The following is a 16,795-nucleotide window of genomic DNA, read 5'->3' as shown; positions in this document are numbered from 1 at the left end:
GATAAGGATTTTGGATCTCAATCTATAGAACATTATTTTCTAACCACATACCCTACTAATCAGGTTCTATACTTTGTTCAAGTTATTAGTTTAACACGATCACAACTAGCAAGTCTTACCATCTCTCTAATCATTCCTTGTTAATAGTATTTAATTTTAAGACTTTGATCCCGTACTCCATACTTTCCCCTTTTTTTTTGCCCATTACAAAAATTATAGTCACATCCTAAACAAAACACCCACTATAATAATAATAATACCAAGCTAAAGCCACAGTAATAATCACAATAACATTTCATAATACTAGATGAGTCCCCAATGGATACCACAGAATATACAGAAAAGGCTACTTTTATACGTCCTTCAGCAACTATCATTGTTTTCCGAGATTGATTTGCCTAATCTTGAGGAAGTCTCACTAAATAATATTGTTCTTAAAAATATTGCCATTGATCCAGAAAAAGTAGGAAAACTTCCCGGATGTAATCTTAGATATGGACAACTTGGATCTTTAGAATTGGCTACCATATCAGGTATAAGTGGAGTCAATATTGAAGTTAATGATGTTGAACTTGTGATTTCTCCAGATTTTGATATTGATGAAGATATTGCTAACCATGTAGCGCATCTGTTGGCTCAAAGTACGGCCGATTTGGCCAACACAATCATGCTTGATAATGAAATCGATGACAACAATGAGGATGATAATACTTCTTCGGGTAATCAAATAAAGGACAATTATGATGATGATGATGATGATGATGATGATGATGATAGTGATGAAGATATCCCTAAGACTAATGACAAGACACGTCGAGCTAGCCTAACTGGGAAGAAACCTTCAACTTTGGGAGGAGTCATGCAAAAAGCTGTTGAGATGGCATTACTGAGATTACAAGTGAAGATCAGTAATCTAAGGGTCAAGATAATTTCTGAGTTGACAGATTTGCTAATGGAAGTAGATACTATTGATATAAAGAGTATTAATGGTACGCGAAATGTCAAAGTTGAAGGAGCTCGATTAAAGACTTTAAAACCATTAGTCAATCCAGGTGAATCCTGTGCAACTAAAGAATCAAAATCAACTGGTGAGAATAAATCCAATCCTAAAGATACACATACACATAATGAAGTAAACGAAAAGAATAGTGATGACGATGACAAAGAAGAAGATGATGATGATGAAGATGACACCAATGATTATGGTGATGAATCTTTGATGGATAGCATGGTTTTCACACATGAAGAAGCAAGCTCGATATACATGAGTGCTACATCACAATCTTTTGAGAAATCAACAACTTCACAAGGACCTGAAGGAGTTGACAATAAAGCTGATGAGGAGAGCACAGAAAACCAAGATCCACCAATTGTTTTTCATATGGATGAGTGTGCTATAGAGTTTGATGGGTTAGCAACAATATCAAATTTGGAAGTTGAAATTGGCAATATAAATTTGGCATTCACTCCGTTGACACCAACATTGATATCGATTCTACAAGGAGTAACAAAAAGTCTCAAGATTAAATATTACCAGAAAAAGAAGAATGCAAAAACAAAACTTGCACAACGAAACAGGAAATTCCCACAATATGCTGAAGAAGATGATGAAGTGGTTGATGATGAGCCACAACAAAATAGTGATTCTGAAGATCCATTTTTCAACAAACTCAAGATTAACAACTTTGTTATTAGTACAACATCTGCATTGAGTGGAACTGGAGAATTTACAAGTAATAATGGTATCAACATAATCTTTTCTAACATAAATATCAAACAAAAAAATGAGTTGTTGTTATATGGTGGGGTTGAATCGGTAAAGATTACACGTTTTGAAAAAGACACCATTTTTGATATTTTTCAATTTGAAAAACCTCTTGTTCTGCAATCGCCCGTTTCCCCTGATTCTGGTTCATCGATATCTAGCAACACGCCTACGAAAGCGGATGTACGGTTTGAAGTGTTTAAGAAAGCGGAAACAGCTGGTGATTTGGAAATTACAGTATTGATGGCAAAAAGTGCATATTTCAATTTTGATCTACAAAGTTTTTTAATTTTATCGAATTTTGCTAAAGCATTGAGCTCCATTATGGATGAATATAGTGTGTTAAAGAAAGTGATTGATAAATGGGGAACAGAATTAAGTAAACTAGAAAAGAAAGGAGATGTCTCAGAAGATGCCACTAAAATCCAGTTTATTTTACAAACTGCATCGATTTTTGCCAATACCGTTGTTGCCCGTGATTTACAACTTCAATTGATAGTTTTCCCGATAAAGTTCAATTTAATGCAAGATCAGTTAACCATATCGAAGATATTACTTAATTCAATACATGGTAATGTTGTGGATGAAGGATTGGTAACGATTTCAGACATTGCTTTTATAACGAAAACTAGTGAATTCAAAGCTTTTGTTCAATCATCTACAACAAGTTCATCGAATTCGAATTCTCCTTCATTGCCTCGTCTTACCAATATGATTTCGAAGCTGAGCTTGACCATACAAAAGATTGCTGTCGACTTATCAATGGAACGTTTGAAGTTTATTGGTGATAAAGTAAAAGTGTTTCTAGATAACTTTGTTGAACAATCGCCAAATCAATTGAATTCTTTGGAGAACTCATTTATGGATGAACCTCATAGAAAGGGCAACTCGAAGTTGGAAAGTTCAATGCTGATGGCTTCATCATTGCACTATAGTACAAGACGATCAGGTAGACGTCTTGGGCTTGGTTTAAATAATTCTCCTAGTTTATTTTTGGGATCTGTAAATAGAGTCAACCTGGTTTCGTTTCAATTAATTATCAAAGAAATCACTATTAGCATTACTAATGTGTTTCCAAAGTTTGGAGATTTGAATATTGGTTTGTCTGAGATTCAAATGTATAAGACCAAACAGGATATTCATGGACATGTTATGTTTGTTGGTGTTGACAGGAAAAAGGACGATTTGGTTGAAAGACTAGTGCATCAATACCAGGATTTACCGCTTGATAAACTTGCATTCCCATTGATACAGATTAAATGTAAACTTGGTGAAAGAACCAATAAGATCGAAGTGATTGCAAGAAACTTGCTACTTGAATATTACACTCATTGGTTGCTTTTAATGAACAAGGATGAATCGATAATAGATGCCGTTGAAGAGGAAATTATTGAGAAGGTGGCACCTTCATCTAAATCATCATCACCGACAAAATTTGATGTCAGATATACCATTTATGACTGTATGATTGGATTAAGTCCAGGAAGACTTGATTGTAAGAGTTATTTGTTGATTGGGAAGGGGAACTCTGATCTTTCGTTTGGAATCAATCAATTTTATATTAAATGTTCATTTAGGAATCTTACGATGGTGTTGATTGATGATGCTAAGAATTTCATTCCTTTTGAAACAAAGAAACAAAATCGTCGGAGTGCAAGTGGACAAGTCCCATATGACTACATATACCCATTAGAGTATTATTTGAATCTGGGATATATACAAATTGGATCTATAAATGTCGCTCATGTTGGAATAACTTTTAATACCGATATTGAAGAACTCAAAAAGAGGAATGAACGACTTGGAATTAGAGATAGTTTATCACTTGTTGATTTGAAGATCAATTCTGATGAACATCAAATTAATTTATGTGCTGATTCAGCAAATACTTTAATTCAGTTGATTAATGACTTGAAATTACCATTGGATTTCAAGGATGAAGATAAGATGAAGGTCAAGTTTTCAGGTCCTATTGATGTAATGAAAGATATTGAAGAGAATATCTTTAAGGATTTAGAGGAAGAATTTACAGAGTTGACAATAGATGAGGATGGAAATCCTAGTGAGAGTAGTTCACAAGAAGCATCATCATTATTGTTTGACGAGAGACATTTTGAGAAAGAAAGTCGTTCAGTTTATGATAATACTAATGTTGATCCTTTGCATATTAATATTAATTTATCCAAGACTAGTATTTATCTCCATGATGGATATGATTGGAAAGAAACAAGAAAAGCTATCAGAGGTACAGTTAAGAAGTTTGAAAAACAACAACGGGAAAGACAAGATTTGGAGCAAGATCAATTGCAAGATACTAATGAACCTCCAAAAAGAACAAGAGTTGAGTTTGATATTGAAGAGGTTCCAGAAGAGCAAGAAAATGATGTCATGGAGGAAACATTATATCAATCCATCCATCTTAGCGCTCCTAAGAAATCAAACGCAGTTGATTTGACTGCAAGTATTAATATGGAGTTGCAAAATGGAGATGTTGATGATGATGACTTGGATGATGTTGATAAATTTGAATCTAATGTTTCTCTGGGTAAGAATTATAAGAATTTAAAACTCAGACGTTCTGCTAAACATAAAATTTTAATTGATTTAAAGAATATTGAAGTGGGGGTTATTGTCTATTCCACACGTGATCCAAGAAAGGACAAAACTGATGAAAATATGGAGTTTGAATTGTTGAATTTAGTAGAAGTTCGGGTCAATACCATTAATGTTTATGATAATTTACCATCATCTACTTGGAACAAGTTTCTTGGGTATATGAATATTCTTGGAGAAAGAGAAATTGGTACCAATATGTTGAATGTTTCGATTTTGAATGTTAGACCAGACCCTACAATGGTTGCTGCTGAAGCTATTATGAATATCTCTGTATTACCATTGAGATTGCATATCGATCAAGATGCATTAGATTTCATGGTTAGATTCTTTGAATTCAAAGATGAAAGATTTGAATTACCTCCAGATGAGATTGTATACATTCAAAAATTTGAAATGAGTCCTGTTAAATTAAAAGTTGATTATAAACCAAAGAAAGTTGATTTTGCAAGTTTAAGGTCTGGCAAAGCTGGTGAATTTGCAAATTTTTTTACGTTAGATGGAGCTACTTTAACATTACCTAAAGTTAAATTATTTGGTTTAGATGGAGCTGCTAAGATTGGTGCTGGGTTAGGTAAATCATATATTCCAGTATTTCAACTGACACAAGTTATTGGTATTATTGCTGGACTTTCACCATTAAGATCAGTTGTTAACATTGGCGGTGGTTTTAAAGACTTGATTGCCATTCCTATCAATGAATATAAAAAAGATGGTAGATTATGGAGAAGTATTCAAAAGGGAACAACTTCTTTTGCCAAAACTACAGGATATGAATTGTTGAATCTTGGAGTGAAGTTAGCATCTGGTACTCAAGTATTATTGGAGCAAGGTGAAGAACTATTTGGAGGTGAAGGGTCGTCAGCTAGAACACCAAAAAATCAAAGACAACGTCGACGTTCTTCGAGTGCATCAGATACGCTGGTTCAATTAGTAGAAGGTGGTGGTGGTGGTGGATCGAGGCGTAAGAATTTACTTGAAAGCTCTCAATTGTTGAACAAAGCATCTAGTAAGATGAAACATCAAGATGTTGGAGCAAATAAGTTGTATTCCAACGTCGAATTAGATGATGAGGATATGGATGGAGATGGTCGTATAACTAATGAATTATTGAGTAAATCGATATTCTTATTGGCTCCAGTTTCGGATGACAAAGGAGAGAAATCCGATGGAGAAGAAGAATTTGAAATTTACCCGTATAGCTTGTATGCGAATCAACCGGAGACAGTAGGAGAAGGATTAAAATTGGCGTTTAAGAACTTCAATAGAAACATGCAACTTACAAAAGAAGAATTGGTCAAATTACAAGGAACTGAGAATGCCAAAGGGGCAATGCAACAGATACCTGTTATCTTGCTTCGACCAATGATTGGTACAAGTGAGGCCATTGCCAATGTTTTACTGGGAATTAGTAACTCTATTGATAAGGATAAATTAATTGAGAAACAAGAAAAATATGGTTCATAGTTTAAATAGGAGATTTTTCCTTTTCTATTATTATTATCATTTTTCTGATAATATTTAATGTGTAAAAATGAGAAATTGACTGTGTATGTAGATAAGATGCAAATAATACATGCAAAGGAATATTTCTTGGTAACGTGTATCTACAGTAAAAGATCAGCGTCAATTAATCGATCGTTTTTGATTTTTGAATATAGTATCTGTGACTTGTGTGACTGGTGTGACTCGGGTGGTTTGAGATGTGAGATGTGAGATGTGAGAAATGGCAGTTTAAGCCGTACTGTGTGTTTGTACTCACACGACTATCTCTCTCTCTTCCTCTTTCTTCCTCTCTAATCAAGCGACACGTGCATTAGCCAGGTCGTTCTTTGTTTAGTTTAATTTATTTTGTGTTTTGACAAGAGTTGAAAGACAAGACGAAGAGGCTCAGCAAAAGCAAATAAAAAAAAATTTTTGTTGGCGGCAGTTGTTGTTGGATAGTAGTGTACGCAGTGACAATTTGATGTTTTTCCTTGCTTACGGCGCTGACAAGAAAAAAAAAAAATAAAAATAATTTTCCTGTCCGGATTTATGAAATTGTTCCCGATGATAAGAAGCAATGAAATTTATGGAATTGAAAAAAAAAAAAATTCTTAACTATGTTCAAAGTGGAGAAGTAAAGTTATAACTACAAATGGGCATTTCAAAGATAACAACAATAGGAATAAGAAAAACATTGCTTCTCCTCTCTTTCTAAATTGACACGGCTCAAAATTTGTTCTATCGTTAATCTAAATAGGGGCAACGCACGTCTAATATTATTGCTGCAAAAGAAATTAGACCGATGTCATTATACACCTAGAAGCGTAGACAGTTAGAGAGAAAAAAAATTTTTTTATTCCCTTGTGTTATTTGGTGCGGCATTTGAATTGAACTCAACTTATACCATCGGAGAAATTAAATGAAGACAAAACCAATATTGTGGGTGAATTGTTTTGTTCACTTTTACGGGGAAAGGCTCGGGGCGTCTCTTATATGTAGAATGGACTACTGCTACAATCATTTCAATCTTTTTTTTTATCTTCTTATTTTGAGTAATTTCATACCAGGTCATCTCACTCGCATTTGATTCCCTTTTCAAAAAATTAGTTCCTGTAACAAAGATGATCGAACCATCCAAGCAACAGTCAACAGTCAACAAGTCAACAAGCTGCAACGAGCAAGAAAAAAAAAAGAAACTATGGGAAATGCTTGGTCTAAGATGCATGGAGGGATAACAATCATCACAAAGCAAATCCTTAAACCAAAAAAAAAAATTGGAAGATATCTCGCTGATTATCTTTCAAGTTAAATGATTACAAAATTGAAAATGCCTTGCATTTCTATTTCTTTTTTTTTTTTGGCATTTGGTTTTTGTCTTAGTTTTTAGTTTCTAGTTTGTGTCTATGCATATACTCAAGGTTTTGGTTCCCTTCAGTTTCCTCTGCTCTTCTCCTCACACATATATTTCGCCTCGGATTTTTCATACTTTTTTTGATTTAACGTAAAGCTACATATAAAAGGAGAAACATTTTTCCTTGATTTTTATTTGAGAGAATATCTTTATCATTATGATTGTTTTCTTCTTCTCTTCTCTTCTTTTCTCTTCTCTTCTGTAGAGTTAAATAGTATACGATCTCATCCTTATGTCATATTACTTGATATCACATAATCATAAAACATACCTTCAATCAGTTCATTAACATACACCTGCAACAACAAAGATTAATTCTTTTCATTTGCACACTTTTATTTAAATTAACAACATAAAATCCAAATCACCACCACTTAAAAACAATTTAAATGGCGGCATTTCCTTCACAAACTTCTAATAGATCTAATTCTATTGAAGAAATTAATCCAGTACAATACAATACAAGTTCACTGAATACCGACGATTTAGAAGTTGGAATTAATGAAGACAAACTTAAAGATGAATCAACCACTGAAGCTCATGAATTTAATACCTCTTCAGATGATGCTTCTAGTAATCATTTATCATACTGGCAAAGAATCAAATTAAGATTCCCTTGGTATAAATTGGGTATTCATGTATTTTTTGGTTGTTTTTTCACTGCTTGGTGGTTATCCATTATTATTCAAGAAAAACATAGACATCAATGGTTAATCCCAACTGTTATTTGGGGTATGATCATGGTTAGATTGATTACTTGGCATGTTAAAATCTTACATTGGATTTTATATAAAGTTAAAATCGTATGGGATTTTGTTACTGATCGTGTTTACAGTGTTCTTAATCAAAGATATCAAAGATTAATTGCTGGTGCTACTGTCACCGTTGGTGTTATTTTATTAGGTACTTTTATTCCAAGTGAAACTGATTATTCTAAAAGAAAAGATAGAGCTGTTTCGTTTTTTGGTTGTGTTGTTGCTATCTTTGGTTTATTTGTAACTTCAAGAGCTCGTTCTAAGATTAATTGGAATGCAGTTATTGGTGGTATGTTGATGCAATTTATTGTTGCTGTTTTCGTGTTAAGAACTAAAGCAGGTTATGATATTTTCAATTTTATCTCTACTTTAGCTAGAGAATTATTAGGTTTTGCTAAAGATGGGGTTGCCTTTTTAACTAATGCTGAAGTTTCTCAATACGGTATGTTCTTCTTTGCTGTCTTACCAGCTGTTGCCTTTTTCGTTGCCTTTGTTCACATTTGGTATTATTATGGTGTTATCCAATGGGCTATTGGTAAATTTGCATACTTTTTCTTCTGGACTTTAAGAGTTTCTGGTGCTGAAGCCATTACTGCATCTGCTTCTCCATTTATTGGTATTGGTGAGAGTGCTATTTTAATTAAAGACTTGATGCCATATTTAACCAAAGCTGAATTGCATCAAATTATGACTTCTGGTTTCTCTACCATTTCCGGTGCTGTTTTAGTTGGTTATATTGGTTTAGGTTTAAACCCTCAAGCTTTAGTCAGTTCTTGTGTTATGTCCATTCCTGCTTCATTGGCTGTCTCCAAATTGAGATATCCAGAACTTGAAAATCCTATTTCTAGTGGTAAAGTTATGATTCCAAAACTTGATAATATTGATGAAGATGGTAAAAAACAAAATGAAAATGAAGAAGCTCATAATGTCTTGCAAGCTTTCTCAAATGGTGCCACTTTGGGTTTAAGAATTGCTGGTACTATGTTGGTTCAATGTATGTGTATTATTGCCATTGTTGCCTTGGGTAATGGTATTTTAACCTGGTTTGGTAACTATTGGAACATTAATGAATTAACTTTGGAATTAATGTTGTCCTATTTATTCTACCCAATTTCTTTCTTGTTGGGTACACCAAGAGATGAAATTTTACTTGTTAGTAAATTGATTGCCTACAAATTTATCCAAAATGAATATGTTGCTTATAATTTATTGATGAATGAAGCTCCATATAATCAAATGTCCAAGAGAGGTACTTTAATTGCTACTTACTCATGTTGTGGATTTGCCAACTTGGGTTCTATGGGTATTACTTTGGGTGTTTTAAATACTTTAACCAATAACTCCAGATCAAAAGATATTTCAAAAACCATTTTCTCATCTTTATTCTGTGGTGGTATTGCTACTTTAATGTCTGCTGCCATTGCTGGTATGGTTATGCATGATTTGGATGCTTTTACTTAGATCACAACATGGACACTTCTGTTGGTCATATTAATGTTTTAAAATATGTCTTATCCTTTCTAATTTTTTTTTTTTCTTTCTTGTAATATAAGTCAGTTTGCTAATTCTTTGTAAACTTGAAGCTTTGCAACTTACCATTGGTTCATGATTTACAACCCTCCTTGATTTTTTTAACAAAAGTACACGTCCTGACATTGGCTATTAAATTTTTTTTTCTTTTCTCTGTTCAGCATATAAAAGGGAGACCAATTCCTCTCCCACATTAAAAAAATAGATGTTCACTTTTTTGGATATCACTATGCTTAATTGATGATAGGCGGCTAATAGGTCGATTTTTAGTGGATATTATTCCAACATTTTACTAACGTTTACGATTACTTCTAGCATCTATTACTGTTTATAAGTAATTATAATCTATATATATATACTATTTTATTTTATCGTTTCATTTGTCTGTAGCTGAGTGTATTGTAGATTGATACGTTATTACTTCTTCACATAGAAGACATATCGAAACTGGCTTTAAGCATTAACTCATTTTAGTCTATATCCCTTCTATTCAATTAACCTATCTCATTTGTTACTCTTGACCCACTCTATGTGTTATCATTGCTTGATGACTGTATTCAAGTCGTGTCATAGTCAATCGTAGGTTTATATTGTTGATTCAAATGGCAAAGGAGGGGAAGAAGAAGAAAAGAAAAAAAAATTAGAACACAATACACAACCCATACTAATCTTCACTACTAATACTATTTTACAATGTCACCAAGGACTAAATCACCAGATAATTCATGTGGAGAGGCAATTACACGTGGAGTGGTGGATTTAATTGAATCTAATTTACCAAAAGAATTAGTTAATTTATCACAAAAGGCAACACAAGGAATACTTCAATCACGTATATCTGGATATGAAGAATTTTTAACAAATATAAAGAATTTATTCATGGAAAATCCATTGTCTGAACATCAATATCTATGGTTAGAATCAATTCATAGATTAGCTTCAATTTTACTTAAATTGAAAATATCCTTCAGTGATTTATATTTACATTTACAACCTCATGAAATTGAAAATATTGCCAATCAAGCTATACCAATGGGTAATAAATTATTTGAATTTACTAATGAATTAAGTCAATTATTTAATGAGTTTTTCTCTAATCTGTCTAAAATTCCAAACATTTTCCAATCAAAAGCACGTCAATTGATTCTGATTGTGTTAGATATGTTACTTGTTGATGAACTTGAAGAGTCAGGTTTCACCAATATTGCTAGTAGCATGTTACAACTGATTCAATTGTTTTTATTAAATTATAGAGCAAATATCACTATACTTGTACAATTCAGTGAAGCAGTTTATAAATTAGGGATGTCACCTTTAATAATCCCATTATTGGATGATTTTAATCCAGAAACTCCAATGGAGTTAATAAATAATGGTGGAATCAACCTAGCTGATATAATGAATTATTATCGTTATACCGCATTCAATTTAGTTTCATTATCAATGGATAATGATAGAAAATATAACAAGTTGGCAGAAGTGTACTTTAGGATTTTGTTACGTTTTCCAAATTTAAGTGTGTCTTTATATTGTTCTGAAGAAGAAGAAAAACCCACTGAAGGAAATGATAAAAGAGATCAATTTATAATTAATTTGCCAGAAAGACAGGAGCTTTCATTGATGTATGTTTTGAATTATCTTTTATCATTAAACTCATTAAGAAAATTAATTGAAACTTCACCATTATACAAGGACGAATTGAAATTTTTAGTTAAAAGCTTATCATCGTGTCTTTCTAAAGATATCGATCAATTGGCTTCTCAACCTGGAAGTACCCGTTCAAGTATGGTTTCCATTCCTCAATTTACTAATGAAATTGAACGTAAAATTGCATTGGAAAAGAAATTTACCAGTAAATCCAAATTCTCCTCATTAGGTGGCGTTATTCTACATGGTTCATATAAGGAAAAGTTGAAATTGGTGGTGAATTTTGGTGAGGTCTTTGATACTCCAAATACAAAACTCTCAACGATTATTGAGAAATTGTCAACAAATATCATCATTGAGTCAAATAAAGTAATTGAGAAATTGGTAATTGCTATATCAACAATAGTTTCTAATTTAAATAGTTTGAGTTAAATTATTAGTATGTGTATTTTGATGTCTATAAACCTTCTACAAATTCGTCAATATCTTTTTGTAAAGTATCCACAATTAATTCTAAATCAACATCTATACCACCAATAACAATATTCATACCTTCTGGTGAAGAAATGACATTGTATTGCAAATACGACAGGAAACCATTATCTTGACTAAACCAACAAGGCATAGGTAATTGACCAACATTTGATATTTCAAAAGTTACTCTTCCATAAGTACCAATTTTTGCTTTAATATAATTTGAAACACTAACTAAATTTAACATACCAGCTAAAAAGAAAGGCTCTCTAGTTTTAAGATCTTTATTCAAACGATCAGAAACATATGAAGCAACTTTAGTTGGATTTGTACCTGGTTCAATTGAAAAATCACTAGCTGCCACTAAATTTTGAACTGGAAATTTCTTAAAATCTAAATAACGTCTACCATTCAATGGAATTGAATATGACATTGTTTTATTAGGATGAATTTTTTGAAATGAACTTTGGATTATACTAGCAAACCAAGGAGTAAATTTTGTTCCTGAAGCTCTTGTAAATGATAAGATTGACTTGGTTTGTTCTTTGGAAATTTTCAAAATTCTGTAATCTGTATGTTGACCTATTTGAATTTGAGATGGTTGAAATCTAGGATATTTGTACACATTAGGATAGCTGAAATAAGCAAGGATTCTTTTAATCCAAGTAGGTATATAGCTTTTGATTACTGTAGTAAGAGTAAACCAAAAAGATGGTTTATAAAGTGAATCAATAAAACCTGGTAATGAAGTCACATCACCATTTAATTTTTCTTTAAATTCAAGATTGTCTGGCAATTCAGTTAATTGTTTTAATAATTCTTTATGGAAAAATGCACCAACATTACCATCAAAAAATCCATGATTACAACATAATGTTATTCTATTGTCTTTAATGTATAATCTCCATAATGGTTTGTCACAATTAACATCAAAATGTATAGAATTCAAAAATTCAAAAAATTCAGGAACAGGATCATATTCGGTTTGATAAACAACTGAATCATAAGTCAATGGTATACCCATCAATCCAAAATTTTTATAATCATCATCCAAACTATTGTCTCCAAAAAAGTTGCAACCTAAAATTGGATTCTCTTTGATTATGTTAAATAATGCATTTGATAATTTTTCTTTAGTTACTTCCACTGGATATTCTGCAGTAATGTTAAAGTTCAGGTAGTAATTATGATCAGTACGAAAAATCTGATATCTTTCAAAGAATGAAGCCGGGCGTAATATAGATGTCATTATTTCTTAAGTAGTTAATTGGTTTTAAGAGCAATTTTAAAAAGAAAAAAAAAAGCCATCCAGCGACAAATCGAGATTTATTTAAACTTTTCAAGATTCAAATATTTCAACATCATCAGGACAAGAAACACGACCAAAATCAACAAATTTGACAGTTTAGCAAAAGATAAGGCAATTGATACGGTATTGGTTTGCCGTGATTCGCGATAAAACAAAACATTTCGCTGGTACTAGTAAATAGGGGTAATGAAAACTATTGATATATTCGCATTCAAGATACCTTTGGGGAAAATGATGCGCCTCGATTGAAACAGTGTTGATAAAAAGGAATACTATTGCTGGACGGCTAATTTGTTTGGATCCCCAAAAAGTAAGAATCACCGTTACTTGGATTTATAGTCGCGGCATTCTTTCTACGTAAAAAAGAGAAGAATATTCAAAAAAAACAAATGTCCTCGGCGAGGCTCGAACTCGCGACCTTCAGATTATGAGACTGACGCTTTAGCCAACTAAGCCACGAAGACGATTTGTTGGAAGTGATTCACAGGGTACATGTTGTGGATGTGTCTATAAATTCGATGAAATTATAATATACCTGTGATGGTTCAAATTCAAAATAATTTTTAAATATTTCCAGATATGAACATGAGTGTGAAATACTGGGTCATATGTGAATTGCATCCACGAATTTTATTGTTAGAAGTGTTTTTTTTGGTCTCTAGTGATTACTTTGTAACAGTAATTAATTGTCAACAGGGATTACATAATCTTGTGGTTATCAACAATAATCGCATAAAAAAATTGTCTATTTTTAGAGTGCGATCAATTTCCACTTTAATGCTAGGTTGCCATATACATCTCAACTCAGTGATATCAATGGTCTAGCTGACAAATACCGACGTCAATTTATACTAATATTGCTGCTAGCATAGCACCAATTAGAGTTTGCATTGATTGTACAAGATAAAGGCAACTTAAAACAACCACTCTTTAGGTAAACCTCCAACAGATTTTTTGCTCAATGGATTTACGAACTTCGAATCCCCAGCTTCAGAATGTTGGTCACACCCCAAAAAAAATTGCTTCTCTTGAATAATTCAGATTTTAGTCAGACTATCAAGTATAAATTGTCAATTAGGATACCGTCTTCTGAATCGCCATGAATTTACTTGATCTCCCAGAAGAGGTTATATGTTTAATCTTTAGTCTTATACCCAATGAGTACTTAATTAATTTTATCGATACTCCAAAAATTCATCAGTATGGAGCAAAGCGATTGTATTCAACTATCAGGATAAAATATGATTATTTTAATTCTTTACATTGTCCACTCGATGATGATGGAATACCAGTTTTGAGAAATGGGTATGCATACCTATCCCTACTTCGAGCAATCCCAGATATCAAGCCGCAAAAAGTCATAATTCATGATTCCTTGGATGCTATTATTTTAGCTAAATACTATCCTAGTAGTTTAACTGGTATAAAAACGGTGGTGGTTGTCATTTGTCTGTATGATTATTTCGATCAGCTTTTGGAGATACAGATGCTTGCTTCTAAATATTCAATAAACTTTCAATGGGATTTGAAAATTAATAATGATAATTATCTCCCGTCCGAACATTCCACGATTCCCATGAATGTTAGATCGTTGGATATACGTAACTCTCATGAAGTCGATAAAATTTTTAAAAATAGTTGGTCTAATCTAATCGAACTTCGAGTTCCTATTTCCTTTAGCCACAATGAAATCAAATGTCTTCCTGATCAACTACAGATATTAGAATGCAAACTTTTCATGGTAAAAGCTCCTCTTAAAGAGAATAGTCTTAAGTTGGAATTTCCTAGCTCATTAAGAACTTTGGTAATTCTGGAGATTACGTATTATCCGTCAAGTGCTGTAACCATAGATTTCACATTGTCTTCCAATCTCAAAATTCTTTCGATTTTTTATTGTGACATACGAATTCTAGAATTCTGTGAATGGAAATTTCCAAAATGCTTGACATCGTTTACAGCCGATTTCAACCCAAATACGTCAATAGTCTGGAAAACAATGTGCCCAGAACTTAATGAATTTGTATTAAGAAACCCTGAAAGCGATGTTGGAACAATTATCAATTTGCTAAAGAGTTTACCCCCTACTTTGCAACGATTAGTTATCCCAGAATGTATGGGTTTTGAATTGCCGAGTAATACAAAGAATTCCAATGCCAGTGACAATCCTAAACCAAAGCGCAAATCAATTAGGAATTTTTTGTCCAGGCCAAAATCGCTATCCAAAGGGGGTACCGAGTTTCTTTCTAAATATAGCTCCCAAAATCTTGCTATTGTACCAAAACACCAAGATGGAAGCCATGAAACCTTGTATTCGGGTATACTTTCCAACTTAAATCATTTTGAAATCATTGGGATATTGCAGGTTCAAACCAATTATCGTATACCAAGTTATTTGAATGGTATCTCTACCAGAACATCCAAAGTTGACGTTGACCAATTTCAATATCTACATAATCTTACATCTCTTAAATTGATATCAATACAGGGAATCAACGTTTTTGGGGGCATTCTACCAGCCTCTTTGAAAAAATTAGTAATAGATTCTTGTCTGTTCAAAGAGATACACGTTAACGCAAAAAACCTCGAAACATTAAAAATAGAAGGCGGCAGTTTTACAGACTTAGACGACAGCCATTTCACATTTCCGAAAAATCTCAAAAAATTGGGGATTCACACTAGCAAGGTTAAAAATATTCTGCTGAAATTCCCCGATTCCATTGAATTGTTAGATCTTTATGGGAATTCAAATCTCAAGTATATTAAACAATTTCCTATTAATATGAAGTCTTTACTGTTACGCAAAACCGCTATATGCAAAAGATTTACTGATGGTAAAACAAATCAATTCCAAATACTACCCATTTTCCCATTAAGCTTGGAAAGTCTTGATTTAAGCCTAACTGAAATGGATGAAATATGTCTTCGAATGTTGCATTTGAAAGAGTACACCAATTTGAAGATGCTTTGTTTGCGTCAAAATTACTCTTTTGATGAAATTGATCTCAATTGCTTCCCCAAATCGTTGGTTACTTTGGATCTATCATATTGCTCAGTCAACCGCTTTGTAGGAAAATTTGGAAGTTTACCGAACCTTGAAATTATTGGTCTTGCAAAGAATTTTCTGTTGCAGTACTTTGATGCTATTGTTTATGATTCTCAGAAAATATTCAATAACAAAATTAAAATTATTGATCTACAGCTCTGTACGTTATCTCAGAAAGCCGTCAATGCAATTTATGGCGAATTAGTTGAAAATCCATCTTTTGAAAGGATTCTCTTATCTGACAATGTGCCACTACCATTTTTAGACGACTCAGAGAAGTCAAAGAAGGTTCAGCAGTTAAGTTTAACATTTGATGGTTATTTCGAGTACAATTACAGGACTCTAATATGATTTCAATATATATATATTAATAATTTTAATATAACACTCATATCTCCATCATAACGTCTGTGCATCACTTCCAACAAATCGTCTTCGTGGCTTAGTTGGCTAAAGCGTCAGTCTCATAATCTGAAGGTCGCGAGTTCGAGCCTCGCCGAGGACATTTGTTTTTTTGGATATTCTTTTCTTTTTTACGTAGAAAGAATGCGATTTCCTTTAGTTAAATCGTGATTTCTCTTTTTGCTTCATCTTCGGAAATTTAAAATAGCAGATTGATTCATTATTCTTCGCTAATATCTCCACATATTGCCTTGTTTTCATCAAAGTTTTGATTAATATCTTGTTTATAAATCCTCGGGAAGAAATTATCGAGCTAAGTTCATCATTAATCTACTCCATCTATTGTCCTTATTAATCTTTG

At 32.7% G+C, this 16,795-nt stretch overlaps 5 protein-coding genes and 2 non-coding genes across 7 annotated transcripts; 5 read left to right on the top strand and 2 right to left on the bottom strand. All coding sequences in view use genetic code 12, as the record gives it.

The window, feature by feature from the left end:
* Positions 1-307: 307 nt before the first annotated feature.
* Positions 308-5,845, top strand: SPO72 (Spo72p; the record flags this gene model as incomplete). Its single annotated transcript, XM_002547156.1, has 1 exon — positions 308-5,845. The coding sequence occupies one exon, from the start codon at positions 308-310 to the stop codon at positions 5,843-5,845; it is 5,538 nt and encodes a 1,845-aa protein (XP_002547202.1).
* Positions 5,846-7,663: 1,818 nt separating this feature from the next.
* CNT (Cntp) lies at positions 7,664-9,490 on the top strand (the record flags this gene model as incomplete). Its single annotated transcript, XM_002547155.1, has 1 exon — positions 7,664-9,490. The coding sequence occupies one exon, from the start codon at positions 7,664-7,666 to the stop codon at positions 9,488-9,490; it is 1,827 nt and encodes a 608-aa protein (XP_002547201.1).
* Positions 9,491-10,252: 762 nt separating this feature from the next.
* CTRG_01506 (uncharacterized protein) lies at positions 10,253-11,638 on the top strand (the record flags this gene model as incomplete). Its single annotated transcript, XM_002547154.1, has 1 exon — positions 10,253-11,638. The coding sequence occupies one exon, from the start codon at positions 10,253-10,255 to the stop codon at positions 11,636-11,638; it is 1,386 nt and encodes a 461-aa protein (XP_002547200.1).
* A 25-nt stretch (positions 11,639-11,663) lies between these two features.
* Positions 11,664-12,929, bottom strand: CTRG_01505 (N-acetyltransferase; the record flags this gene model as incomplete). Its single annotated transcript, XM_002547153.1, has 1 exon — positions 11,664-12,929. The coding sequence occupies one exon, from the start codon at positions 12,927-12,929 to the stop codon at positions 11,664-11,666; it is 1,266 nt and encodes a 421-aa protein (XP_002547199.1).
* Positions 12,930-13,379: 450 nt separating this feature from the next.
* On the bottom strand, positions 13,380-13,453 carry CTRG_06267. Its single transcript has one exon. It is a non-coding gene; the product is annotated as a tRNA-Met (tRNA).
* A 635-nt stretch (positions 13,454-14,088) lies between these two features.
* CTRG_01504 (uncharacterized protein) lies at positions 14,089-16,383 on the top strand (the record flags this gene model as incomplete). The annotated part of the gene is made up of 1 exon (XM_002547152.1): positions 14,089-16,383. The coding sequence occupies one exon, from the start codon at positions 14,089-14,091 to the stop codon at positions 16,381-16,383; it is 2,295 nt and encodes a 764-aa protein (XP_002547198.1).
* Positions 16,384-16,463: 80 nt separating this feature from the next.
* CTRG_06292 lies at positions 16,464-16,537 on the top strand. The gene has a single exon. It is a non-coding gene; the product is annotated as a tRNA-Met (tRNA).
* Positions 16,538-16,795: the final 258 nt, after the last annotated feature.

Source organism: Candida tropicalis, assembly GCF_000006335.3.
Source record: "Candida tropicalis MYA-3404 genomic scaffold supercont3.2, whole genome shotgun sequence".
Classification (NCBI taxonomy): Eukaryota; Fungi; Ascomycota; class Pichiomycetes; order Serinales; family Debaryomycetaceae; genus Candida; species Candida tropicalis.
This window is presented reverse-complemented; position numbering and strand designations above follow the sequence as displayed.